Source organism: Budorcas taxicolor, chromosome 15 (genome assembly GCF_023091745.1).
Source record: "Budorcas taxicolor isolate Tak-1 chromosome 15, Takin1.1, whole genome shotgun sequence".
NCBI classification, from domain to species: domain Eukaryota; kingdom Metazoa; phylum Chordata; class Mammalia; order Artiodactyla; family Bovidae; genus Budorcas; species Budorcas taxicolor.
The window spans coordinates 21,905,673-21,933,602 of NC_068924.1; the positions used below are offsets into that span (position 1 = coordinate 21,905,673).

General features: G+C 36.9%; 1 protein-coding gene across 1 annotated transcript; it reads right to left on the reverse strand.

Moving 5' to 3' along the window:
* Positions 1 to 2,674: 2,674 nt before the first annotated feature.
* On the reverse strand, positions 2,675 to 27,792 carry IL18 (interleukin 18). The gene is made up of 6 exons (XM_052653199.1): positions 27,654 to 27,792; positions 11,630 to 11,716; positions 10,722 to 10,733; positions 6,526 to 6,660; positions 5,581 to 5,714; positions 2,675 to 2,999 (listed from the first exon to the last, which is right to left on the reverse strand). The coding sequence occupies exons 2-6, from the start codon at positions 11,706 to 11,708 to the stop codon at positions 2,778 to 2,780; spliced, it is 582 nt and encodes a 193-aa protein (XP_052509159.1). The 5' UTR covers positions 11,709 to 11,716; positions 27,654 to 27,792; the 3' UTR covers positions 2,675 to 2,777.
* Positions 27,793 to 27,930: the final 138 nt, after the last annotated feature.

Sequence of the window (27,930 nt, forward strand, 5' to 3'; positions counted from 1 at the left end):
CTCTTCCAGTGAGTCAGTTCTTCACATCAGGTGGCCAAAGTAATGGAGTTCCAGCTTCAGCATCAGTCCTTCCAATGAACACCCAGGACTGATCTCCTTTAGGATGGATTGGTTGGATTTCCTTGCAGTCTCCAAGGGACTCTCAAGAGTCATCTCCAACACGACGTGTACAGCATAGTAATTAAGCATTTTTATTGATTATACTCTATTAAAAGTTATTATGATATGGCTCTAATTCTCTGTGCTATATAATATTAATATGTCTTTGTTTCTTAGCTATTTTATACCTAGTGCTTTATATCTCAGCCCTGTACCCCTAATTTGCCCCCCCTTTTTCTATTGTTTTGATCATAGCCATTCTGGTGGATGTGAAGTAGTATCTTATTGGGTCTTAATTTGCATTTGCCTAATAACTAATACACCTTCCCTGGTGGCTAATAAAGTTAGGCATCATTTTATGTGCTTATTAGTCATTTGTATATCTTCTTTGGAGAAATTTCTTTAAATAGACATCTTATGCCCATTAAAAAAATTGGATTGTCTTTTCATTGAATTGAATACTTCCTTGTATTTTCTGGATACAAATTTTTTGCCATACATGTGATTTACAAATATTTTCTCTGTAGCTTGCTTTTTTACTTTCTTAATGACATCTTTTGAATAAAATTTTTTTGAAAAAATTTAAAATTTGGAATAATAAAGAATCACAGGACCTTGCAAAGATATTATCTAGATACCCCTGCACCATTCATGCAGTTTAACTCCCAAATTTTGAATTTTGATAAAGTTCAATTTATTAAACTTTTTCTTTTACAGATCATGCTTCTTGGGTTGTGTCTAAAAAAAGTCTTTGCCTAACTCAAAGTTCTTTTTTTTTTTTTAAACTCAAAGTTCTTGACATTTTCTCCTGTTTTATTTTAAAAGTTTTACAACTTCAGTTTTTACATTGAAGTCTCTGATTTTGAATCAATTTCTGAATATAGTGGGAAGGGTCTAGTTCATCTCTTTGTTCGTTCATTTTGCATGTGGATATTCAGTTGTTCCATCATCATTTGTTGAAAACTCTCCTTTTCTATCAAATTGCTTTTGTCAAAAATTAATTGGCCATAAATATAGGGGTTATTTCTGGACTCTCAAATTTGTTCCATTGATCTATATGTTTACCCGTGTGTCAATACCAACCTATTCTGAGTACCGTAGCTCATATTAAATTTTAAGATTAGGAAATGAAAATTATCCAACTTTTTTGTTTTTTAAAAAATTTTGGCGATTCCATGCTTTTGGATTTCTTGCTTCCCAGGTGGCTCAGTAGGTAAAGAATATGCCTGCAATGCAGGAGACACAGGAGACACGGGTTTGATCCCTGAGTTGGGAAAATCTCCTGGAGGAGAACAAGGCAATCCACTCCAGTATTCTTGCCTGGAGACTCCCATGGACAGAGGGTTCTGGGAGGCTAGTCCGTAGGGTCACAGTCAGACACAACTGAAGTGACTTAGCACAGAGCACACACACATACATTTTAGGCACAGGTTGTCAACTTCTGCAAAAAAACCTGCTGGAATTTTGGTGGAGATTGAGTCGAATATAATGATCAATTTGGGGGAGAACTGCCATCTTAACAACATTGAGTCTTCCAAACAGTGAATATGAAATGTCTCATCTCTCCATTTAGAACGTATTTAATTTTTCTCAGCACTGTTTTGAAATTTGCAGTGTTTAAGACTTGTACTTCTTTTGCTAACTTTATTTATATGTCATATTCTTTGTAATATCATTGTAAATGGAATTGCTTTCTTATTTTTGTATTTACATTGTTCATTCTCATATATAAAAATACAATTCATTTTTGTATACTAATCTTGTATTCTGTGACCTTGTTGAGCTTGTTTATTAATTTTAATAGGGGTTTGTGTAAACACATGGGTATATATTCCTTAGGATCTTCTACATTTAGAAACACGTTGTCTGCAAATAACATTTCCTTCTTCCTTTCTAATCTGGATATGTTTTATTTCTTTTTCTCATAATTTTATTGGCTTGAACCTCTAGCATGATGTTAAACAGAAGTTGCAACAGCTGAAATTCTTGCATTTTTTTTTTACCATTAAAGTATGATATTAGCATTAGCTTTTCATAGATGCCATTTATCACATTGAAGAGGTTCTCTTCTCTTTCAAGCTTGTTGAGAACTTTTACTATGAACTAGATTTTGTAAGTGCTTTCCCTGCATTTATTCAGATGATTGTGGGTTTTTATCCTTTATCCTATTAATATGGTATATTGCTTGATTTTAAAATTTAAACCATCTTTGCATTCCTGGATTGAATGGTACTTCACCAGATTGCATAATCCTTTTTTATATGTTGCCAGATTCAGGATCAATCTGACTTTTAAAGATAACCTGACTTTGAAAGGAATACAAAAATTAACATTTAAGGTTTTAATTACTTATTGAAAACTAGAAAATTCAAGTATCAGTTTTATTCATCATTTGGACCAATAACCCCAAAGTTTCAAAACATTTCTATTGAATATAATCTATTTTCCAGCTAACACTGTACAATGTGTTTTCAAACTATTCATTCTTTTTACACTATAGAGATATTTTATTCACCTGGATGAGAGGAAGTCAATTTAATTTTTCAAAAGCTTATTATTAATTTTTCAGTGACATCTTTGAGATCATTATTCATTTTATCATTATAATTACACATTCAAACTCATAATCTTTTTGAAAGGTAAAAACTCAGACAGTTCAAACTATGCCATTTTAATTTCTAGTTCTGGTTTTGAACAGTGAACATTACAGATTTATCTCTATTATCGTCCTGTCTTTTCAAAATGAGTTTGAAAAGGTCATTCTCTTTTTTACAAGCTAGAAAGTACCCTTTGTACAATGAAGACTCAAATTGTATCTTATCATCATGTCCTGGAACACTTCTCTGAAAGAATATGATGTCACTTCCTTCATTATCAATGTTATCAGGAGGATTCATTTCCTATAAAGAAAAAAATTGCTTAATTTTTTTAGGACATGACTGATTTGAATATGTGCAATTTATTTTGAAATATTGTATAGAACTAAAAAGTTCATATTCTCAAGAATTAAGAAAAAAATCTCTGAATGTAGGAATACTGATCTCCCCTCCCTCTTAATCTCTAATCTTCCATTCTTCTTGACCACTTTGGCTTTCCCCACTATGTAATGCATATTTAGGTCCAGGCCTCTGTTTTTCCCAATATATCCATCAGATGATTTCCTTCTCTCCTTTCCCATTCAGTGGAGTCCATTATTTGCTCAAGATGAAGTTAAGTTCTAGCAAAGCCCACAGCCCTTTTAGGCTAATATCAGTTCCTGTCTTCTTCTACCATTCACAGCTGTAGACTTTGATGACCTTCAGCCATGAGCCTAGGGTAGCTCCAGTTTGTGAACCAACTATGAGAGAGACAGGAAGGAGCAGGAATCTCAGCTGCTTCCTTCAGTGGAGACAAGAACCGAAACTGGCTATAAAAAGACCTGTTACTTGTTCCAGGTCTTGGTCAGCAACTTTTGGTGCTTCCCTGCCAAGCATTTCATTTCCATAGTAGTCCTGAATTTCTGTCCTGGAAGTAGTCTGTCTCTTGGCTGGACCCTGCCCTGGGAGGTCACATGCTGATTCCTACATCTAAGTGGCAGAATGGGGTTTTCCGAAGAATGGCTAGATCTCTTGAAACTATAGCCCTGCTGGTCACTTAACTGATAGTACTGCCTGTGCTTTCCCCATTAGCGCATCATGCATACTTTTCGGGATGGACTAGAAAATGTGAGCACCTCTTCAGGTTCTTTCCATGTTAATCCCAGAACCAGTAGAATATTTGAACTTTATTTTCACCCTCTGGTAGCAAAGATCTTCATGATCCTAACCAAGGACTGACAAAGAGCCCTCCAAACCCAAAACAGCATCCTGGTATCCTCCTTAGATGCCTGAAAGGACCTGGATTTCCCCCCTAAACTTCTCAACTGGAATTTATAAAGCCATAACTCTTGACCTTTGTCCTTTATCAACAAGTGTGAATCTGATTTAATGACACTATAAACTAGTTCTCCCTTTCTATTTGCCAAGAACTATGTTCATCTTCCTGACACTGCCCCCAGTTGCTCAGTAAGAGTCTACTTACATGTGAAAGTGAAGAGTTAGTTGCTTAGTCATGTCTGACTCTCTGTGATCCCATGGACTACAGCCCACCAGGCTCCTCTGTCCATGGGATTTCTCAGGCAAGAATACTGGAGTGGGTAGCCATTCCCTTCTCCAGGGGATCTTCCCAACCCAGGGATTGAACCTGGGTCTCCTGCATTCCAGGCAGATTCTTGACCATCTGAGCCACCAGGGAAGCCCCCACTTACATATAGATCAGGCTTTTCCCAGTTTCTGATTCTGTCTCGCAGCTGAATTAAGTTTTCCTCTATCCCACATGGCTTGAGCTTGGCCATCTCCCTCCTTCCCTTCTGATTTTGTTGCTAAGTAACAACTCGCTTAATCCTCTCCACCCTGTCTGTCTACCTCCAGGCTTCTAAAGCCATTACAGTAACTGAGCTTCCTGACTGTCAGATCAGGGAACAGGGATTCCAAACTGTCACTTGAAGGGGTGGTACTTTGCTTGGAAGGGAATGGCTAAGGGGTTTTTTTTTTGGAGGCTCTATTTGTTACAGATGTACTGATCTTACTTGGATTATATTTTAGTGTGGCTTTTCCCTCTGTCCCAAGTTGCTCCTTTGCATGTCTGTGAAGGTCTTACTTTAACTTTCAGTGGGAACTGGGTGATCTTTATTGTAGTTCTTTATTGGCAAATCTCCACTCAGAAAGTCTTCATGACATGAGATTCACTTTTGAAATACTGCCAATATGTGAGCATCCCCTGGCTGCTCTCACTGGGAGGAAAGTTTTCTGAGTCAACCTATATCTATAGTTGGTTGTTTATTTAATAATAATGGAAAAAATAGAGAAAAATAATGATGGAGAATAGAGAAAAAAGCAGTGGCCAAAAAGAATTTATATCTGGCTTTGAGATATATCATACCATTGCTTTACAACTGACCCTATTAATTTTGGTCACTTAGATTAACATTAAAAATAATATCAACTGAATGCTATGTTGCAAGGTTATATCAAGACATAGGCTAAGAAGCAGGAACAGAATGATTAGGGGTTAAAATATTATCATCATAGTTTATACAGTAGAGGATTTACAGAAGAACTATTAACTTCATTCCTTGCAGCAGGACTTATTCTGGAAAATCACATGTAGTTCTTAAAATAAAATAATTCATAAATTATTCTGTGTTATTGTTTATCTATAGGTTGATTATTCAGAAGACCTGGATTATGAAACAAGTGTTGAAGACCCTCTTTCCCTATGGCAAACTCTGAAAAACTATGATGTTACTACAGTAGATTAAAGAGTTTAACAATTTTCAGTAATGATTTTAATGGTTCTCTACTTCTTGCTATTCTTGTCCAGACAAAAGGTGGGACTGGGGATATTTGGGCTTTCTAATTTTGCACATAAATATGACTAAAACAAATTAAGGCTCAGTCTTACCTTAAAGGAAATAATTTTGTTCTCACAGGAGAGAGTAGACATTTTCTTACACTGCACAGAGATGGTTACAGCCAGACCTCTAGTGAGGCTGTCCTTATACATATATATGATAAATATGGTCTGGGGTGCATTATCTGAAATAAACATTGATAAATAAGAACATTAGTTAGAAGAATTTTTGCAAATAAGTATTTAAGGGAGTTAGTCAAAAGATAATCCTTAATAGGCCCATTTCCAATCCCATACTCTGAGATTCAGCCACTTAGCAAGAGACTATATACAGTGATTCATACATTCTTTAAAACATATTTAAGTATGTATTAAAATACAAATACAGCAGCTTTTTAAAGTATGTTAGAAATATTCTGAATTTTCAAAGATTGTCTTTAACTTTTAAACACTAAATAGAATATTAAAGCTCTATCTGTTAAGATAAAAATTCAGCATTTTTTCAAGAGTGCACCATTCACTTTTCCCACTCTGCCTAAAGTCTCATATTTGAAATTCATACCCTGGAAGGCACAGTAAACTTATACATTTTCTAAGGCACTCTAAATTTCTGGTGGAAGACAGACTTACTTGCAGTGCTTATATATTTATATTTAATGTTTAGTTTTGAAAATGTTATCAGCAGTTTCAGCTATCACCAGCAGATATTAAGGATCCAACTCAATGAAGATCACATAGAGTTAATGCTATTATAGTGAAGGGATTGATGATTCAAGGATAGGTTCAAACAGTGTGACCCCTAGCACTATCTTTATTGCATCATTTTTTCAGCCCAACTAAAAAATATGGATTCCCTATAAAGTTTCTTGTCAGTGAAATTATACCACTATGACTTTTCATGTAAGCTACTGTCTATCATAGAAAATGTAAGCAGTTAAATGGAATAAGAAGAAGTAGCTTGTTATTTCCATATTTACAAATGTATATTAAAAATACCTGAACAGTCAGAATCAGGCATATCCTCAAAGACAGGTTGATTTCCCTGGCTAATGAAGAGAACTTGGTCGTTCAAATTTCGTATGATTGAGAGCTTAGGTTCAAGCTTGCCAAAGTGATCTGATTCCAGGTCTTCTAAAATGCACATGAAATCTCATTAAAAAAAAATTTTCCCCCAAGTTTACAAATAGGTATACTACACATTCCAGTTTTTAATAACAATCACAATTTTCTGTATTAGAAGCTAAGGTAAAATTGTACAGTGTTTTTAAATGGACTTCCAGGGGCACCTTGATTCATGTTATTACTCAGAACCACTCTATTTTTTAAATCTTCGAATATCCTGCTTTTGACCACAATCTTCTATCTTTTTAGTCTTCTTAATACTTTTCTTTCACTTTTTCCTGACTCTTGATTTTCTTCCTGTCTTCCCTTCCTTCTCTATGCAGCCTGGACCTCATGATTCATCATTTATACCCTTTTGCCACTGTCTTAAATCCCAAACTCATTTGTCTTTCCACTGCAGAACTCTAAACCTGGCTGCTGAATGCACTGCTGGTAACCAGTCATACAAATGTACAAATTGGTGCTATAACGAACCTTCTTTTCTGGTTCAACATTCTCGTCCATAGTCCATAGCTGCAATTTGAAGCCTTCTTCGTTATCCTCAGGATCTCTACACCATCATCTCTGCTTTCACTTTCAGCAAATGATTTCCTGCTGCTTCACTTACAAACTTAACTAGGGCATCACCTCTTATTTCCTCTACCCTTCTCATCTCAAGGGATATGTGAAAAGGGGGCCTCTTCTGGTATCTAAGGCCAAATTCATCTGTGTGTAACATGTACTTTCAATGAATCAATCATTCCCTCTCTTCCATCGACTCAGCAATTTTACTTACTGTATTTTATCCTGAGGAAATAGCAGACAAACGTGTAAATATTTCTCTACAAGAATGTTTATGGGGTGACTTTTTAAAAATTTTTTATTTATTTGGCCATGTAGGATCTTCGTTGTGGGAACTCTTAGTTGCGGCATGTGGGATATAGTTCGCTGACCAGGGATTGAACCCAGGCCCCCTGCATTGGGAGCGTGGAGCTTAGCCCCTGAACCACCAGGGAAGTCCCTATGGGATGACTTTAATAATAAAAACAAACTGGACACAACTTAAATGTTCATCAGTTGGGAATTGATTAAACAGATTTTGATATTTCCTTACTATGAATTATCATGAATTTAGTATAATTATAATTTAAAATAATTATTAATTGCCATGGAAAGATGTCTATGTATATTATATTAGAAAAAGAAGTTTAAGTATGGTATTTTATTAATATATATATAATACATCAAAATAATAGCAATGAATATTTTGAGGTTATTTTCATGTTTTAATTTTTCTTAATTTTCTAATCTTCATTGCCTGAATTATTTATTATAAACAAATATTTTTATAATCAGAACAACATAAAGCTTTTCATTTTGAGATTTAAAGCACCTCTATCAACAGAATCCCACTCTAAAGCCTGTCTTGTTTCTTTCCTCCTTGTAGTAGCTGAGCTTCTGGTAAGAATTGTATGTATCATTTCCTTACTTTCCATTCACAATTCTACTTATTGCAAGCTTCTACTCACTGGCTCCATTTTTCCATCAAACTGCTTTCACCAAGATCACCAAACTCCCTGTTGCTAATTATAATAGATGCTTTCTGGCTATCGATTTTCAAGGCTGCAAAATTCAACACAGTGCCTATTATCTCCGCCCTGAAACGCTCTCCTGGGGTTCCAGGGCATTCTCTGGTTTTCTTCTTCCTCTCTGGCTACTCTGCTCTGTTCTTTGTTAGGTTCTCTTTCTACTGAATCCTTTAAATATAGGTATTCTTCAGAGCTTAGTCCATGACGTTTACTTTCTCATGCTACGCATTTCCTCCAATTTGTCATTGTTACTCTTATAGCTCCAGATGACATTTCTATATGTCTATCACATCATGTGCAGCTCAAATTTTTATCCTGAGTTTAGAACCACATGTCCAAAAATCTACTGGACATCTCCACTAGGAAGTCATACAGATAAGATCATCATTCACCATCACTAAATCTATCATCTGTCTTCCTCTTTGCCTCTCAAACCTCTCCACCTTGCTCTTCCTCCTGTGTTTCCTATTTCACTGAATAGTACAGATTGCCTATGTGAAAAAACATAGGCATCATCTTTTCTTTCTTTCCATCCCCTTCAAAATACATGTCCTATTGATTTTTCCCCGTTGGTTTTTAATCCATTCACAGCTCTTCAATGGCACCCCACTGTGCCTATCTTAATTCACGTCATCATCATTTCTTAAAGGGACTACAATAATAGCCTCTTAATTGGCATCCCCCTTTTATTGTCCACACAGCAATTCTTTATAGAATAGAAGCTAGAAGGAATTAAAATTCAATCTTAACTAAAGTTAACATTCAGAGATATGATCATGTTATCTTTCAATTTTAATGAATGACATGGTCACTTTGAATAAAGTTTATATTTTCCATATTTCCCTTGCAGTTTGTGCCATATGACTAAATTTGAGTCAATGGAATATGAGTGGACTTAATGTTTACAACTTCTAAATAGAGCCTTTCTTTGAAAAGAGTGGACCTGTCTTCCTCTTATTTTGAACACTTTCTTGCTAGCTGGGATATAGGTTCAGAAAGTGTGATGAAGATTTTCAAGTATGTAGATGAGTTCAACAACTAGGGGATGATGGAAGAGAAAAAGAAAAAGTTTAGATTCCAACATCATCAGGCTGTATCCAGCCATACTAATACTGAACCGCTGCCTACTTGGATTTATATTCAAGAGAAATTTTTTTTTTATCTTATCCAGTTACTATATTTTGGGATCTCTTTGTTACAGAAAACTAATCTGTATCCTACATCATACATATTGTGCTTAATGAATCCCCAAAACCCAAACATAAGGTTGAGATTCCATATATCAGAATAAGAGAAACTTATGGTTCTGCATCCTATTTTTCATTCCTCTCTCATTATTTTTCTACTGCTGCTCTATTCCCATTCTGACTAACTCGAGTCCTTATATATGCCATGCTTTCTTTTGCATCTTGATATTTGCATGTGTTCATCTCTCTGCCCAGAATACCTTCTCTTGGCTAACCCCTATTGACTTTTCAATTCTATCCCTCCTTCAAATTGCCCTTCCAGAATCTACTAGACTAAGTTAGGCGCCCTTCTATGTGCTCCCATAGCATCCCTGGCCTTTCTAACACTCCACATTCCAATTGCCTTCCTAATGGGCCTGCTTCTCCCATTAGAACTGTGTTTTGCTCACCATTGTATCGGAGTGCCTAACACAGTGCCAGAGATACAGATGCCAGTACTTGCTGAATCAAGTAAATAGGTGTAGAGCAATCTTCCAGAAACATGAGGAGCTATATGGCAACAGTATCACAATAAATCTAGAGAAAGAAACCTAAAGGAATAGTATTTTTCAAAAGTCCCTGTTTTCTATTTTTGGTCTAGTAGGGATCACACTACAAATGGGGAAAAGTGCTATTTTTAAGGAAAAGTATGAGAAACTGGTGACCTTTAATAATTTGGGGGTCTGTTAGGAGATCATAGGCTTTATATGGGTATGAGCCTCTCTGAATGCCAGAGGGACAAGGGTTGGGTACATTCACTTCTTAGGAAGACTTACTGACTCAACCTCACTGGTCTGTTTGCTCTACCCTCCCCCTTCTCCACTATTTCCAGAATTGCCTGCACCCTGGGAACCTGCCAGGCTTCTTTCCAGACCATTCTGAAGGGGAGGGTTGAAGAAGGAAGATGTTCCTGATTTTAGGCAACAATTCTCATTTTTCAGTACCCTGTTCCTATATACACCAGAGAACACATGACTTTCTGCTAATCTCAGGATCTGCATAACAGGCAAGGTCTATTTTGGAGATTCTAATAGCTGAGAATTTCCTAAGCTGGGAGAAACATATTTTGTTGGAAATTCTTTTTTGTATCCCTTATAGTCGTCTTTATTCCGAGGCAGTGCTAGTGAGTCCACATTCCTCTGAGGGAATATTAGCTTCTCAGATAGACTGGTATCAGTTTCTATCAGCTGAGAATGGTATTATGGATGTGTCTGTGGGATGTTTACTCAAGTAGCTATCTATTTTGAAAAGAAAGAGAAATAAAGTTATACTTTACCACCATTTTCAGCTAAAGGGGGAAAAAAAGAAACAAAATATGTTAATTCTATATTTAAACTCAGAATATCCTCTCACAAACACTTTTATTACTCTTTTCTGCCCCTCTGTATTCTTTAACCCATATCTTACTGCTTATGGCCTTTGCTGGCCTCCATAAAAATATATAATCATCCAAAAGTTTCCATAAAATGAAGCTAATTAGACTTGGTATGTTCTTGGGTATGGTAGGTGTAAAACCTAAATCTAGGATTCATAAATTTAAATTTGTAGCTAAAAAGAAATTTTATAAAGTGATAGATTTTAATCTTAAATTTATTGCTTTGATGGAAAGGCACCAAAGAATTTTCTATGAAGCTTTCAAGTGAAGCCCAACTGCCCAGGGAAGATTAATCCTAAGAATCTGTTTTTATTTGTCAAACGTATTTACATAAAATAACTCACAAAACTCTAGATTTAAGATACATATCTCTTATATAATTTGCCAGTTTGCTTTGGGAAATTGTATTACCCAAATGTATCTGATTTAGTGGGATTTTCATGACATGCACCCGCAGCCACCTTCTGGGTGGGCTACTATGAACTAATTGCTGGGAGAGGTGGCAGGACAAAGTATTGGGACCTTGGACATACTACGATTAATTTCTAGAGGCCCAATATTTTTTTCCAGGGAAGTGTGTATATTACAATGGAATCTGGTAACAAAAAACAAGTGACTTAATAGTTTGCCTATAACATATTTTCTAGCTGAATTGTTGTTCAGTTGCTCAGTCATGCCCGACTCTTTGTGACCCCATGGACTGCGGCATACCAGGCTTCCCTGTCCTTCACTATCTCCTGGAGCTTGCTCAAACTCTAGTTGAATACATGTGTCTAAACCCTGTATTTGGCCCACTGTTTTGAACTTACCTACAAAATAAAGTGTATTGTTAATAAATTTCATTTCCACAAAGCTGATGCAATTGTCTTCTACCAGTTCTGCAGCCATCTTTATGCCTAATGAAAGCAAACAGTCATCTGTTAAAAGGTAGTGATTATTCCTTTTACACAAAAGGAATCTTTTACCGCTTACAGCCTCATTCTGTTCTACCTCCAATTTCAGAAGTCCAGCATGCTGATGAACACTCTGGACATTTAATAAATGACAGGAATCTTCAGTTTATGAATGCATGTGTTCAAATGTACTCTTGCAAACCATTAGATATTTGAAATCTAGATAACGGAAGTATATTCTCATTAAACAGTGTTATAAAGGGAGGATAAGTTGTCCATTATTGAACTGATTTACTATTCCGGTATTTTGTTAGAAATATACATATATTATCAGTATAAACATAGGAAACACATCTAATCCTGTCCTTTAACTAGGGACTGGTTCCATCTCTGCCTTACAACCCACAGGATTCTGTGAGTGAAAGACTGAAGACTGTGACTTCACTGTCAAAGTGCTAAAGGTGAGGCAATGCTAAAAATAGTGTTTCTGCCTGGAGGAGGGGTGAGGTAGAGAAGGTTGAAGGGCTCTGCGTCTTGATGGCTCCCTCTCTGAGCCAGAGGAGCTTTTGATCTGGAGTCTAGACTGGACTATGTTATGCTTTTAGCACAAGTAATACATAAATACAATCTTTCTGTAAAAAAAAATCAAATATAGAATTTGAAAATGCTAAGAATTTTTTTGCTCTTTTCCTCTGTTCCACTCCACCCACCCTCACTCCAAAATGGTATATATCCTTCCAGACCTTTGTTTATTGAGCAAGGGTTCTAAATCTGGGAAATCTTTGAACTTGGATGGGGGGAAAAAAAACCACACAAATATTTTCACCAACTTCTAACTGAAATTTAACAGTTCCTTCCATTATGCTTCAGGAAACAAACCACAGTATTATACACAGTATCTTTGACTATCATTAATAGACATATATATTTTCTACTGTATTATAATTGTTGCAGAGATCTTGAAATATGGCTCATTACTACTTTGAAACATATGAAAGTTATTATTTTCAATGTGACATCTTGTTATTTAATGTACAAATAAAGACTTACATATAAACCTATTAAAATTTGTTAAAAATTTTTTGGTAACTAATTATGAAGGATTTCCTTTCTAATCCTAAGTATTTAATTTTATGCATATAAAAACATGATTCTGAAGAGGACTCCATAGACTCACCAGATTGGCCATGGGAGGGTCCATGTCACAGAAATGATTAAGAAATTCTACTCTAGACTTCAGAGGTCCATGGCTCCCTGAGGACTGTTATGGTTGGTCCTCCAAGGAAGATGGTTAGGACAAAGTTGTCAATTGGTTTATACGCCTATACTTAGAGGTGACTCAAATTTTTTCTAGCACAGTTTGCTAGAGGCCAAACATATATAGAAGAAGGAGGAAATTAAAACTCAGTTGAAAACACTTAACTCATATTGCTGCTGCTGCTAAGTTGCTTCAGTCGTGTCCAACTCTGTGCGACCCCATAGACGGCAGCCCACCAGGCTCCTCCATCCCTGGGAGGAGGTGGATGTTCAGCGACTGAACTGAACTGAACTGAACTGATTCCATTATATACACCACATCTTCTTTACCCATTCATCCATTGATGGATACTTATGTTGTTTCCTGTTCAGTTCAGTTAAGTTGCTCGGTTGTATCCGACACTTTGTAACCCCATGGACAGGAGCACACCAGGCTTCCTTGTCCATCACCAACTCCTGGAGCTTGCTCAAACTCATGTCCATTGAGTTGGTGATGCCATCGAACCATCTCATCCTCTGTTGTCCCCTTCTCCTCCGGCCTTCAATGTTTCCTAGCATCAGGGTCTTTTCCAATGAGTCAGTTCTTCACATCAGGTGGCCAGAGTATTGGAGCTTCAGCTTCAGCTTCAGCATCTGTCCTTCCAATGAATATTTAGGACTGATTCCCTTTAGGATTGACTGGTTGGATCTCCTTGTAGTCCAAGGGACTCTCAAGAGTCTTCTCCAACACCACAGTTCAAAAGCATCCATTCTTTGGCACTCAGCTTTCTCTGTGGTCCAACTCTCACATCTGTACATGACTACTGGAAAAACCATAGCTTTGACTAGACAGACCTTCGTTGGCAAAGTAGCGTCTCTGTTTTTTAATATGCCATCTAGTTTGGTCATAGCTTTTCTTCCAAGGAGCAAGCATCTTTGAATTTCATGGTTGCAGTCACCATCTGCAGTGATTTTGGAGCCCAAGAAAATAAAGTCCTCACTGTTTCCATTGTTTCCCCAACTATTTGCCATGAAGTGATGGGCCTGGATGCCATGATCTTTGTTTTCTGAATGTTGAGTTTTAAGCCAGCTTTTTCACTCTCCTCTTTCACTTTCATCAAGAGGCTCTATTGTTCCTCTTCACTTTCTGCCATAAGGGTGGTGTCATCTGCATATCTGAGGTTATTGATATTTCTCCCGGCAATCTTGATTCCAGCTTTTGCTTCATCAGCTTAGCATTTCATATGATGCACTCTGCATATAAATTAAATAAGCAGAGTAACAGTATACAGCCTTGATGTACTCCTTCCCCAATTTGGAACCAGTTCATTGTTCCAAGTCCGGTTGTAACTGTTGCTTCTTGACCTGCTTACAGATTTCTCAGTAGGCAGGTAAGGTGGTCTGGTATTCCCATCTCTTGAAGAATTTTCCACAGTTTGTTGTGATCCACACAGTTAATGGCTTTAGCATAGTCAATGAAGCAGAAGTAGATTTTTCTTTGAAATTCTCTTGCTTTTTCTATGATCCAGTGGATGTTGGCAGTTTGATCTCTGTTTCCTCTGCCTTTTCTAAATCCAGCTTAAACGTTTCTGGAAGTTCCTGGTTCATGTACTGTTGAAGCCTAGCTTGGAAAATTTTGAGCATTACTTTACTAGCATGTGAGATGAGTGCAATTGTGCAGTAGTTTGAACACTCTTTGGCATTGCCTTTGTTTGGAATTGGAATGAAAACTGAAATTTTCCAGTCCTGTGGCCACTGCTGAGTTTTCCAAATTTGCTGGCATATTGAGTATAGCACTTTAACAGCATTATCTTTTAGGATTTTCCATATCTTGCCTATTATGAATAATCCTGCAATAAACATAGGTTTGAATATATCTCTTTGAATTAGTGTTTTTGTTTTCAATACTCAGAATTAGAATTGCTAGATCATATGATAATTCTATTTTTAATTTTTTTATAGTCTGCAGAAATTTACTTTTCCACCAACAATGCATAGAGTTTCTTTTTCTGCACATTTTTGCCAATACTTGCTCTTTATTATTCTTTTGATAATTTTGAGAGAGATGTAGATGATAAGTCATCTTTCTGATGATTAGTGATACGGAACATCTTTTTATATACCTGTTGGCCATTTGTATGTCTTGTTTGGCAAAATCAACTTGACCATTTTTAAAGTCAGGTTTTTTTTTGTTGTTGCTGTTATTGGGTTTTAAGAGTTCTTTATACACTTTGACTATTAATCCCTTATTGGATATGATTTGCAAATATGTTCTCCCATTCAAATGTTGCATTTTACTTTTGTTGATAGTTTTCTTCACTGTGCAGAAGGTTTTTTTGTTTGACATAGTCTCATTAGTTTGCAGTCAGAGCCAAATATATATATATATATATATATATATATGTACTGCCAGACTGATGTCTAGGAGATATCTGCTTATGTGTTCTTCTAGGAATTTCATGGTTTCTGGTCTTACATTTAAGTCTTTAATCCACTTTGAGTTATTCTTTCTGTAGAGTGTAAACAGTGGGCCAGTTCAATTCTTTTGCACACGGCACCAGTTTTCCCAATACTTATTTATTGAAGAGACTGTCGTTTTCCATTGTATATTCTTGCCTCCTTTTTTCATAGATTACCTGGTCATACATGTGTGGGTTTATTTCAGGACTCTTGGTCTTGTTTCATTGATCTATGTGCCTGTTCTTTTGTGTGTGTGTGTGCTAATACATACTGTTTTGATTACTATTACTATAGCTTGCAATGTATTAGTAGTTTGAAATCAGGGAGTATAATGCCTCCAGCTTTGTTCTTCTTTCTCAAGATTGCTTCAGTTATTCAAAATCTTTTGTGGTTCCATACAAATTTTAGGATGTATTGTTCTATTTCTGTGAAAAATGCCATTGAAGTTTTAATAGGGATTGCATTGAATCTGTATATTGCTTTGGGTAATACAGACATTTAAATCATATTAATTCTTCCAATTCATGAGCATGGACTATATTTCCATTTATTTGGATCTCTTTCATTTCTTTCATCAGTGTCATATAGTTTTTGGCATTATAGGTCTTTACCTCTTTGACTAGTTTATTCCTAGATATTTTATTTTTTTTTTGATGTAATTGTAAATGGGCTTGTTTTCTTAATTTTTCTTTCTTGTTCTTTGTTGTTAGTGTATAAAAAAACAACAATATTTGTATACTGATTTTGTACTCTGCAATTTTACTGTATTCATTTATTAGTTCTAACTTTTTTTTGTGGAGTCATGGGGTTTTCTATGTATAATATCATGCTTTCTGCAAATAGTGACAGTTCTACTTCTTCCTTTCCAACTTGGACATCTTTCATTTCTTTTTCATGATGAGTTACCCTAGCTAGGAGGGCCCATACCGTGTTGAATAAAACTGGCAATAGTGGGTATATTTATCTTGTTCCTGATCTTAAATAAAAAATTTTCAGCTTTTTGATGTTGAGTACGATGTTAGCTGTGGGCTTGTCAAATATGGCCTTTATTATGTTGAGGTGAGATCTCTATACTCACTTTGTTGAGGATTGTGTGTATGTGTGTGTGAAAAGGTATTGAATTTTGTCAAATACTTTTCTGCATTTATTGAGACGATCATAAGATTTTTATCCTTTATTTTGTTAATCTAATGTATCACATTGATTTGTGGAACTGAACAACCCTTGCATCCCTGGAATAAATCCCACTTGATAATTGTGTTCAGTTCAGCTCAGTTGAGTCACTCAGTCGTGTCCAACTCTTTGCAACCCCACGAATCGCAGCACGCCAAGCCTCCCTGTCCATCACCAACTCCCGGAGTTCACCCAAACTCATGTGCACTGAGTCGGTGATGCCATCCAGCCATCTCATCCTCTGTCATCCCCTTCTCCTCCTGTCCCCAGTCCCTCCCAGCATCAGGGTCTTTTCCAATGGGTCAACTCTTCGCATGAGGTGGCCACAGTACTGGAATTTCAGCTTTAGCATCATTCCTTCCAAAGAAATCCCAGGGCTGATCTCCTTCAGAATGGACTGGTTGGATCTCCTTGCAGTCCAAGGGACTCTCAAGAGTCTTCTCCAACACCACAGTTCAAAAGCATCAATTCTTTGGCGCTCAGCTTTCTTCACAGTCCAACTCTCACATCCATACATGACCACAGGAAAAACCATAGACTTGACTAGACAGACCTTTGTTGGCAAAGTAATGTCTCTGCTTTTGAATATGCTATCTAGGTTGGTCATAACTTCCCTTCCAAGGAATAAGCGTCTTTTAATTTCATGGCTGCAATCACCATCTGCAGTGATTTTGGAGCCCCAAAATATAAAGTCTGACACTGTTTCTACTGTTTCCCCATCTATTTCCCATGAAGTGATGGGACCAGATGCCATGATCTTCATTTTCTGAATGTTGAGCTTTAAGCCAACGTTTCACTCTCCATCTTTCACTTTCATCAAGAGGCTTTTTAGTTCCTCTTCACTTTTTGCCATAAGGGTGGTGTCATCTGCTTGTCTCCTTAAGGTTTGTCAATTTTGTTTATCTTTTCAAAGAACCAGATCCTAGTTTCATTGATCTTTTCTATTATCTTTTGGGCTTCCCAGGTGCCACAGTGGTGAAGAACCAGCCTGCCAGTGCAAGAGATGCAGGAGACACAGGTTCGATCAATCCCTATGTCAGAAAGATCCTCTGAAGAAGGAAATGGCTACCCACTCCAGTATTCTTGCCTGGAAAAGAGGAGCCTGGTGGGCTAATGTCCATGGGGTTGCAAAGAGTAAGACATGAAGGAGCATACAAGCATGCACTTTGTCCTTTTAGTTTGTACTTCACTTATTTCTGCTCTGATTTTCATTATTTCATTCCTTCTGCTGACTTTGGGCTTAATTTGTTCTTTTTTTCTTTAATTGTAAAGTAGGATCATTTATTTGAGATTTTTCTTGTATCTTGAAGTAGTCCTGTATCACTATAAACTTCCCTCTTAGAGCTCCTTTGGCTGTATCCCATAAGTTTTGGCATGTTAATTTTCCATTTTCACTTGTCTCCAGGTAATTTTTAAATTTCTCTTTTGATTTGTTCATTGACCCTTTGGTTGTTCATAGAATGTTTTTTAATCTCCACATATTTGTGATTTTTCCATTTTTTAAATTAATGATTTCTATTTTCAAACTACTGTAATGAGAAAAGATGCTTGACATGATTTTGATCTTAAGTTCATGAAACTTATTTTGTGGCCTAACATATGATCTATCATGGAGAATGTTCCACATGCACTTGGGTGCACTTAAGTAGAATGTATATTCTGCTGTTTTTAGCTGGAATGTTCTGTATATATCCATTAAGTTTGAAATAAGTCTTGTAGGCAGCATATAGATGGTTCTTATATTTTTATCCATTCAGCTACTTTCTGTCTTTTGATTGGAGAATTTAGTCCCCTTACTTTGAAAAAAATTTATTTAATTGGAGGATAATTACCTTACAATACTGTGATGGCTTTTGCCGTACATCAACATTAATTGATCATGGGTATACATGTGTACCCCCATCCTGAACCGCCTTCCCACCTCCCTCCCCACTCTATCCCTCTGGGTTGTCCCAGAGCACTGGCTTTGGGTGCCTTGTTTCATGCATCGAACTTGCACTGGTCATCTATTTTACATATGGTAATTACATGTTTCAATGCTATTCTCCCAAATTATCCCACCTAGTCCCTTACTTTTAAGATAATTATTGATTGGTATGTACTTATCACCAATTTGTTAATAGTTTTCTGCCTGTCTGCCTGTTTTATCATTTCTTTTTGTTTCATCATTTGATTTCTTCTCTGTTGTTTGATGACTTTCTATAGTGTTATGCTTAGATCCCTTCCTCATTTTTGTGTGTGTATCTACTATAGATTTTTGCCTGGTGGTTACCATGAGAGCGATATCTAAACAGCTTCTACATGAAATATATGTTTTAAGTTTATAAGAAGTTTGAATGTATTATAAAACCCTACATTTTCATTTCTACATTTTTATGTTTTGATGTCACACTTTAAATTTTTTACTTTCTATAATCCTTAATTAGTTATTTTGTAGTTTTAAAAATTACTTTTGTCTTTTAATCTTTATACTAACTTTGTAAGTGATTAATCCACTAATTATTATATGTTTACCTCTATAATGAGATTTTTACTTTCATCTATTTCTTGTTCCTAATTAGTACACTTTCTTTTCAGCTTAAGAAAGTCCCGTTAACATTTTTTGTAAGACTGGTTTAGTGGAGACGAACCCCTTTAGCTTTTGTTTGTTTGAAAAGTTATTTATTTTTTTACAGTTTTGAATGATAAAACTTTCCAGGTAGAGTATTCTTGGTTGGAAGTTTCTTCCTTTCACCAGTTTGAATATATCATGCTACTCTTTTCTGGCCTGCAAACTTTCTCCTGAGAAATCTGCTGATACTCTTCTGGGGCTTCTTTTGTATGTAATAAATTGCTTTTCCTTTTGTTGTTTTCAAGATTCTCTCTTTAACTTTTGATATTTCAATTATAATGTGTCTTGGTGTCTTTGCATTTTTCTTTTTTTGAAACTCCCTGGATTTCCTGGATCTGGGCATCTGTTTCACTCCCCAGGTAAGGGAAGTTTTCAGCTATTATTTTTTCAAAGAAGTTTTCTGCTCCCCTTTCTCTCTCTTCTCCTTTTGAGAACCCAGTAATGTGAATGCAATTCTGCTTGATGTGTGTCCCACTGATTCCTTAACTTCACTTTCTAAAATTTTTCTATTTTGCTGCTCTGTTTGAGTAAGTTCTACTGCCTTGTATTCATCTAGTCTGCTGTTGAGTCCCTCTGGTGTATTTTTCAGTTTAGTTGTTGTCTTCTTCAGTCTGTGACTTCAGTTTGGTACTTTCATCTATATTCTGTTTGTTGAGGTTCTTACTGAGTTCATCCATTCTTCTCCTGAGTTTGATGAGTATCTTTATGACCATTACTTTAAAATATTTATCAGGTAAATTACTTATCTCCATCTCATTAAGATTTTCTTCTGGGGTTTTATCTTATTCATTCCTTTGGAAAATATTCTTCTCATTCCTCATTTTACTTGACTTTCTGTATTTGTTTTTATATATTAGGCAAAGCAGTTATCTCTCCTAGTCTTAAAGGCATGACCTTGTGTAAAGATGAACCTTATTATTTCACCTTGCCCTAGTTCTTGGCGGTCACTCAACCTTCGTGGTTGTATATGTAGCCTGATTTATTCTTGATAGGTCCCAAGTGTTGAGGGACCTGTGAGTATTTCAGAGGAAGAGACCTCAGTTAGCACCTAGCTTCAGGCTGATTAGAAGCCAGACTTCCAGGCAGCAGTTTTTAAGGTATGTAAATATATATTGCCCTGTGGGACTGCAATGATAAATTCTGCTAGCCACCAGAGCTAGCCATCTGAAGGTGTCCTTTTGACTACAGTTGGCAAAAATCAGGGCTATCGTAGTGTGTGTGAGATCCTCTCTTGTAGGTGCCAGTGAACTGCAGTAAAGCCAAAGAAGAGTGCAGAGATGGTTCCCCCCTGGCTTTTAGATGAGATAAACGTGAAGTGAGCTCCTCAGCCTGAAGCTCAAGGACAAGTTGTTAGTCCTTTTTCACAGGGACACTGGAGGTACATTTCAGTCTGCTGTCTGTGCAGCACCCTGAGGGTGGTAGTCTTCTGAGAACTCCCCATTTGATTGTCTCAGATTCATGGGACCTAGAAATGCATTCCCTCCAGCCACCAAAATTAAGAGGTCTAGGAACATTCCCCCATGTGGGCTGTGTACACCTGCCTGGCCTTGGCAGGTACAGGATGGAAATATGGGGGTGCAGTGTGCCCAGTGGTATTAGCAGGTTATAGGGAGAGTGCCAAGACAGCACTCGTCTGTGTCAGTGCTAGCAAGATAGAAGGAAATTGCCAAAACAGCACCTGCCAGTGTCTTCATCCAGGTGGAGAGAGTACTAACAAGCTCCTGCACCTTCCTCAGATGCTTTAAGATTAGCAAATGACTCTTCTTTCACATTTGGTCTGGGTGCTTTTCAAACTGCTACTTTTATGATGGGTCCTATGGTAAATAAATCTGCACACAAGCCCTTTAAGAGCAGAATCTGTTTCCCACAGCCCCGTGGTTCTCCTGGATATAAACTCTACTGATTTTCAAAGCCAGATGTATTGGGGGCTTATCTTTTTGGTGTAGTTCTCCAGGGTTGGGGTGCCTGCTGTGGGGCACTGACTTTTTGCTCCTCAGGGAATAGCTCTGCTTTATGTTATCAGTCTCTGTTGTGGGTTGCTGCACCCTAAGTGGGGTTCTTGGTGAAACCATGTTTCTCCATCTCCTACCCATCTGGATGTGGCTCTTTTATCCTTTCTTGTGGAGGAAATTTCAGCTAGATTTTAGGTCTTTTTCAGAGGGAATGGTTTATATGTAACTGTAGATCTGTTGTCTGAGGCAGGAGGTGAGTTCAAGATCTTGTGAGGCCACCATCTTGAACTGACTGTCCATTTGGTGGCTATTTAACAGTTTTATATAGATTCAGTTCATATATAATAAATAAGCATACATATATGCATATATACACATATGTATGCTTTTTATTTTACATTTATTTTATTTTTTAGAGAACCACATGATTCTCCATCAACATTGTTCAAATTAAAAAAAATGACAAGAATTGAGAGAGTATCACTGAAATATATGCATTACCATGTGTAAAAGATAGTGGGAAGTTGCTGTATAACACAAGGAGCTTAGCCTGGTCTCTGTGATGACCTAGACTGGTGGCATGGGAGTAGGCAAAAGGGAGGCTCAAGAGGGAGGGGAGGGAGTCTATATATACAGACTTATGGCTGATTCATGTTGCTGTATAGCAGAAAGCAACACAACATTGTAAAGTAATTATCCTCCAATTAAAGAAAAAAACAAGAGAAAGAATGAGATTTTGGAATATCTAAGTGCCTTGATGAAAGGGATCAAGGCAAAGTGGGGGTGGGGATATTGAAAATAAATGGCTGAGATTTCCAAAGAAAATTACACCTTCTAGACAATTTCATAAAAATATGGCCTCAAATATTTTAACATGGTTTGTAAATATATCCTCTATTATTTTTTCCCCTGCTAGAATGTAAATTCCATAAGAGTAGCAATATCATCAGCTTCAGTTTTGTGAACCTGGTGTGTAGCAGACATCTATAAATGCTTGCTGAATGAATGAATAAATATCTAAAATTATAATAAAAATAATGCCACAATAACCTGTTTGTCTCAAGAGCTTCTGAGATGTTTAAAGAATAGCCTCACTTACAATATGCCAATGTGAAAGCAGATATTTTTACCAGGTAGAAGAGACACTTCTATGTGCCAATAGTGTTAGCAGTTCACAACTCACTTGGCCTACCAGCTTTGAAACCATCATTCTAAACAAATTATTTAATTTGGAGTTCACATATTTCATTTTGCCTATAAAATGAGATTATTATTTTCATTTTAAATTAGTTTGATTCTGCCCAGTTCAATTCAAATAAATGCAATTTGCAATGTAGTTAAGTTTGCCAAAAGCTTGAAAAGGAGAGTAGGCTAAAGAATTTGAACTTTTTTTCTGAAAGTACTGACTTATTTTCAGTAGAAGAAAGACATGGTGAAATTTATGTTTCAAAGAGCTCTCTCTGGCACCAGTATAGAAAATAGATTTGATGAGATATTAATGAATTTGGACAGAGGCCAGAAAACAGCTGCAGAAACAATTTTAACAAGTTAAGAGTTGATGAGGCTACAAACTAAGGCAGTGGCTGTAGGCATGATTCAAGAGAGATTAAGCAGCATTTTTTAGCTGATTATTTGCAGGTCAAATGGAAAAAGGAGGAATTGAGGATGATTTCAAAGTTTCTGGGCAATTTGTTGAGTGATTACCTCATTAAGAAAACAGAATGAAAGACAGTCTTGAGTAGAAAATTATTAAATCAGTTTTGCAAAGCTAAGAGATAAGTATCACGGAAGTCAAAGAGCAAATGAACTTCAACAACAAACAGCTGGTTGGAATCAGAAGCTGTAGAGTCGATAATTTACACACAAGCTTAAACTTGTTCATTGAATTTGGCAATTAGAAATTTTTGATATCAGTAGAACAGTTTAGGGAATGTGGAGGAAGGGAAGGCAAGTGGACAAAGATCTAGAACAGAATGAGATGAAAAAAAAGTAAAGACATTGAATATAAACTGTTCTTTTAGGAAGTTTAACTATAAAGAGAGAGGGTGGCAGTTACTGGGGGATATATAACTTGAAAATTACAATTTCTGGCTCCAGATCCATAGTCCCAACTGTAGGATGTACTAATGAATTACCTTCTCAAGTATGTCCAAATAACCTGTCTCAAACTGAAACCTGGGCTTCCTAGGTGGCAGAGTGGTAAAGAATCTGCCTACCAATGCAGGAGACACAGAGATGCGGGTTTAATACCTGGGTTGAAGATTCCCTGGAGTTGGAAATGCAACCTGCTCATTAGAGCAGTCTTGCCTGGAAGATTCCAAGGACAGAGGAGCCTGGGAGGAGTCCATAAGGTTGCAAAGAGCTGGACACGAACGACCTACCCAGCGAAACTGAAACCTGGGAGTTCTTCTCAATTTCTTTGTTTAACCTTCTCCTGTCTCAAAAATACCATAGATTTGAACTCAGAAATGTGCCTAGAATTTGGTGTCTCCTCTCCATCTCCACCAGCACTATTTTAAATCTAGCCTTTGTCATTTCTCATATCTTCTATTTCAATTTCCTCTCCTTGTTTTTCTTCCTTTCAGACTCTCCCTCACTCCACTGTCTAGCCAGTTATTTCCCATCAGGCCAAAATTTCCCCTCCCTTTTTTGCCTGCCAAACCCTTCTTCACTGTTTATCCTTTAAGTCACAGCTCAAACATTTCCTACAGGAAAACTGACTCATCCACACTGAGTTAATCCTTCTCTCATCAGTGCCCACAACCCCCTCCCTGTGTTCATGCTTCTAAAATAGTTCTTATTACCCTGAATTAAGATTACTTTGATTACAAATAGGTCTAACCATCTTCAATCTGAGTTTATTTAAGACAATGAGATGCCTTCTGGGTTTTTAGTCTTCAACACCTGGAAAGAGTTTATCACATAGTAGGAGCTCAAAAAATGTTAAATAAATGTTTTCTATGATAAACCTTGTTGCCATGACAACACTGTGTAAAGAGACTGGTAGAAACTTTTTTTTCTATCTTAAAACTCTAACTCTGGGACTTCCCTGGTGGTCCAGTGGTTAAGAATCCACCTTGCAATGCAGGGGACATGGGTTTGATTCCTGGTCAGGGAACTAAGATCCCACAGACTGCATAGCAACAAAATCCACGTGCCACAATTGCTGATTACATGCTTCAGAGTCCGAAGCAACTAAGACCTGACACAGCCAAAAAAAAAAAAAACACCAAAAAAACTTAAACCATCCGAAAGCCATAAGAAAGGGAAAGAATAGGGAAGTCTGAAGACAGATTTTTAAAAATAGAATTTCTCAAATATTCTTCTTTTTTTCTCTAGTATTAATAGTTTGACTTTCTCTTTTATTTCATGCAAGTATTTATTTTGAATTCTTTATTTTCTTAGCACTTTTTTTTTTGTTAGATCTTAAAACCTCTAGATTACAAGTATTGTATCCTCTTCCGCTCCCACTGCCCTCAATTTTCCTCTTTTCCTTTCTCATCCATGTTCCTTTGCTTTCTTTAATCTATAAAAAGTATAGGTTCCATCAGATAAAAATGCTTTGAATATTTCAGGCTAAGATTCTGAGATTATTAACTTTTTCTTTTTAAAGAGTTATAAACTACTCCAGACAGATTCTTCCAGGAATATGCAGGGGTAATTGATTCTTTGCATCAATAAAAAGTTTTAGTTATACAAGCCTTGGAAACTAGCCAGAGGCTAGTGAATGGTAGAAAATCATTCATCTATCATAAATGGTGATTAAACCACATATGTTCCAAACTTTTCGGGGGTAAGTCATTTAATTCTGAGGGTCTTAGTTTCCTCATTTGGACAAGAGAGTGTTGAATGGTCAATATTTGAGTCTTTTTTTTCCCCTAGCTCCAGCATTCTATAATTCTAGATTCTAGTTAAGGTTGCAGAGAAAGAGGCATTTATATGCGGCAAACACTCTAGTAACCACTTCCTCATAATTCAAAAACAATACATACCAATGGAATATTTATTATGTAACCAGCTTTATTAAGCCAAGGGAATTTAAAAACATACTATCAGATTAAAAGTCAAAATGTCTTGAAATTGAAAAGCAATAATGATTATGTTTATCTTTGCTGTGGAATTCCAATTCTGTGGAATAGGTACGGGATGAAATGAGGAAGCATGTTACCTAACTAATGCCCTAAAATCAGGTAGGTAATCATCTCGACAGCAACAAGGTCAAAATAGAACTCTTCAGTTTAGAAGTCATTTTGTCCTTCAAGATTTTGCCATCTTAATGAAGGTAAGTATGTGGGCATGGTAGAGGTGGGGAGTGGAAGAAGACTCAGGTAAAAATTTAGGTAAATATTAAATGATAAAAGGTGTACAGTGTATAATCAACTGTTAAATACAGACTCAAAGCAAGAAGCGAAAATAGAACTGCCGGATTGACCTTGTGTGAAAAGGAGAATTGAATTTAATCCTGATTGCTTGATTGAAGAGATGGAGTACAAGGAAGAGCATTTAGGTGATAATTAACACCATACTGTGGTGAGAAGTGGACTGAATGGAGCTATTTTTTTGACTGCAGTGGAACAATTTTGCTGTCCTGCAGTGAACACAAGGTAGGGTGGGTTAGACTGTAGAGGGCTTGGAAAACTCACAAAGAACATATTTAATCTCACAGGCAATAAGAAAGCAGATTACTGAGCTGGCAATGACACGATGAAAAAGATTAGAGACAGGCTATGAAACTCTGATAAGAATTCATGAATGAATTAATATAAGAATTCATAATATTTACATAGGGATATTATGGACAAGCCAGATTTAAAAAGATATTTTGAAGGAAGATTTAATAGAATCTAAATTAATAGAATCTCAAATTCTATTAAATCTTCCTTCAAAATATCTTTTAAAATCTGGCTTGTCCATAATATTGAGTTGGACTATGAAGAAAGCTGAGCGCCGAAGAATTGATGCTTTTGAACTGTGGTGTTGGAAAAGACTCTTGCGAGTCCCTTGGACTGCAAGGGGATCCAACCAGTTCATTCTGAAGGAGATCAGTCATGGGTGCTCTTTGGAAGAACTGATGCTCAAGCTGAAACTCCAATACTTTGGCTACCTCATGTGAAGAACTGACTCATTGGAAAAGACCCTGATGCTGGGAGGGATTGGGGGCAGGAGGAGAAGGGGACGACAGAGGATGAGATGTCTGGATGGCATCACTGACTCGATGGATGTGTTTGAGTGAACTCCGTGAGTTGGTGATGAACAGGGAGGACTGGTGTGCTGCAAGTCATGGGGTCGCAGAGTCGGATACAACTGAGCAACTGAACTGAACTGAACTGACTGAGATAGTTACAGGTAGGCATGGGCTTCTTGGTAGCTCAGATGGCAGAGAATCTGCCTGCAATTTAGGAGACCAGGGTTCGATCCCGGGGTTGAGAAGATATCCTGGAGAAGAGAATGGCAACCCACTCCAGTATTCTTGCCTGGAGAATTCCAAGGAGAGAGGAGTTTGGTGGGTGAGCTACAGTCTATGGGGTCACAAAGAGTCGGACACAACTGAGCAACTAACACACATATACAGACGGCATAAAGAAGAATTTAAGAATTTAAGAATCTTCATTTAAGAAATGAAGATATTACTCAGCCCTTTCCTTGCTGTGAAATAAAATTCTCCTGGGGAATGCTATAATATTGTCCAATATAGCACAGCATAAGGGTGCTGATGCAGATTCCATCAAGATTTCATATGAATAATTTTTTGTTTTTAAAATAGTTGATTCAGAGTTGAGGCTCCCTTTAAAGAGAAGCTTGTTTAACATTCTAAAGCAACGATTCTTGAGGGTTCATGAAGTCAAAGAAATTTTCAAAATAATTCTAAGATGTAATTTGTAATTTTCACTTTCATAAGTGTACACAACAGAGTTTACCAGGGGCTACATTTTGTGTGATATTGCATAGACTGAATGCAGAAGCAGATGAGAATACACCTGTTTTTTTTATTAGGCCAGATGTTAAAGAGATTTGTAAAAATGAAAACAATTTCACTCTTCACAGGAGATTTTTTTTTTGTAATATATAGTTATCCATAATTTAAAATGTTATTTAGTTATTTATGCTAACATGTCATGTGCCTATTGTTATCTTCAAATAAACAGGTCATTATCTTTTACATTTCTCAGTTTTAATTTCTAGTATAGCAAATGACAGTAATACAAGAAATAGCCCAGAGAAACAAAAATTCTTCAGGATCCTCAATAATTTTTAGGAGTATAAAGAGGTCATGGGATCAATATGTTTGAGAACATTTCCTCTAAAGTGATACTCTCCAAGAGTGGCTAAAAGAGAGAAAAAGATTTTCCTCTGACTACGCTATCTATGTTCCTTATGTTGTTACCAACTAGTCTCCCATCATAGTGATGTGAGAGAAGTTAAATTCCTCTCAATCGCTTTTCTATCTTATCACTTACTTCTCATCTCCATGCTTGAGTTTCTAAATAGCAAGTAATATATTTCTTACCTGTGCTCAATAGCTTCCTAGGAGAGGAAACGTGATCTGAAAGGTTTGAGGTCCTTTTCTTTTCCTTATAGAAGACGGCAGCCCCTTCAGCAGCAGAAGCAGGCAGCCAGGAGAGCTGAAAGCATTGGAAAGCAGAACTCTCTGCCGGTCCGGATCCGACTGCTGTCTGGGAAGGAGGGGGCGCAGCCCTAGGGAGAAAGGAGGAAGAAGGTGGAGGGAGGAGACTATTCTGGCACGCCTAGGACCCGCCTTCAAACGGGGCCTGTTTCCTAAGGCA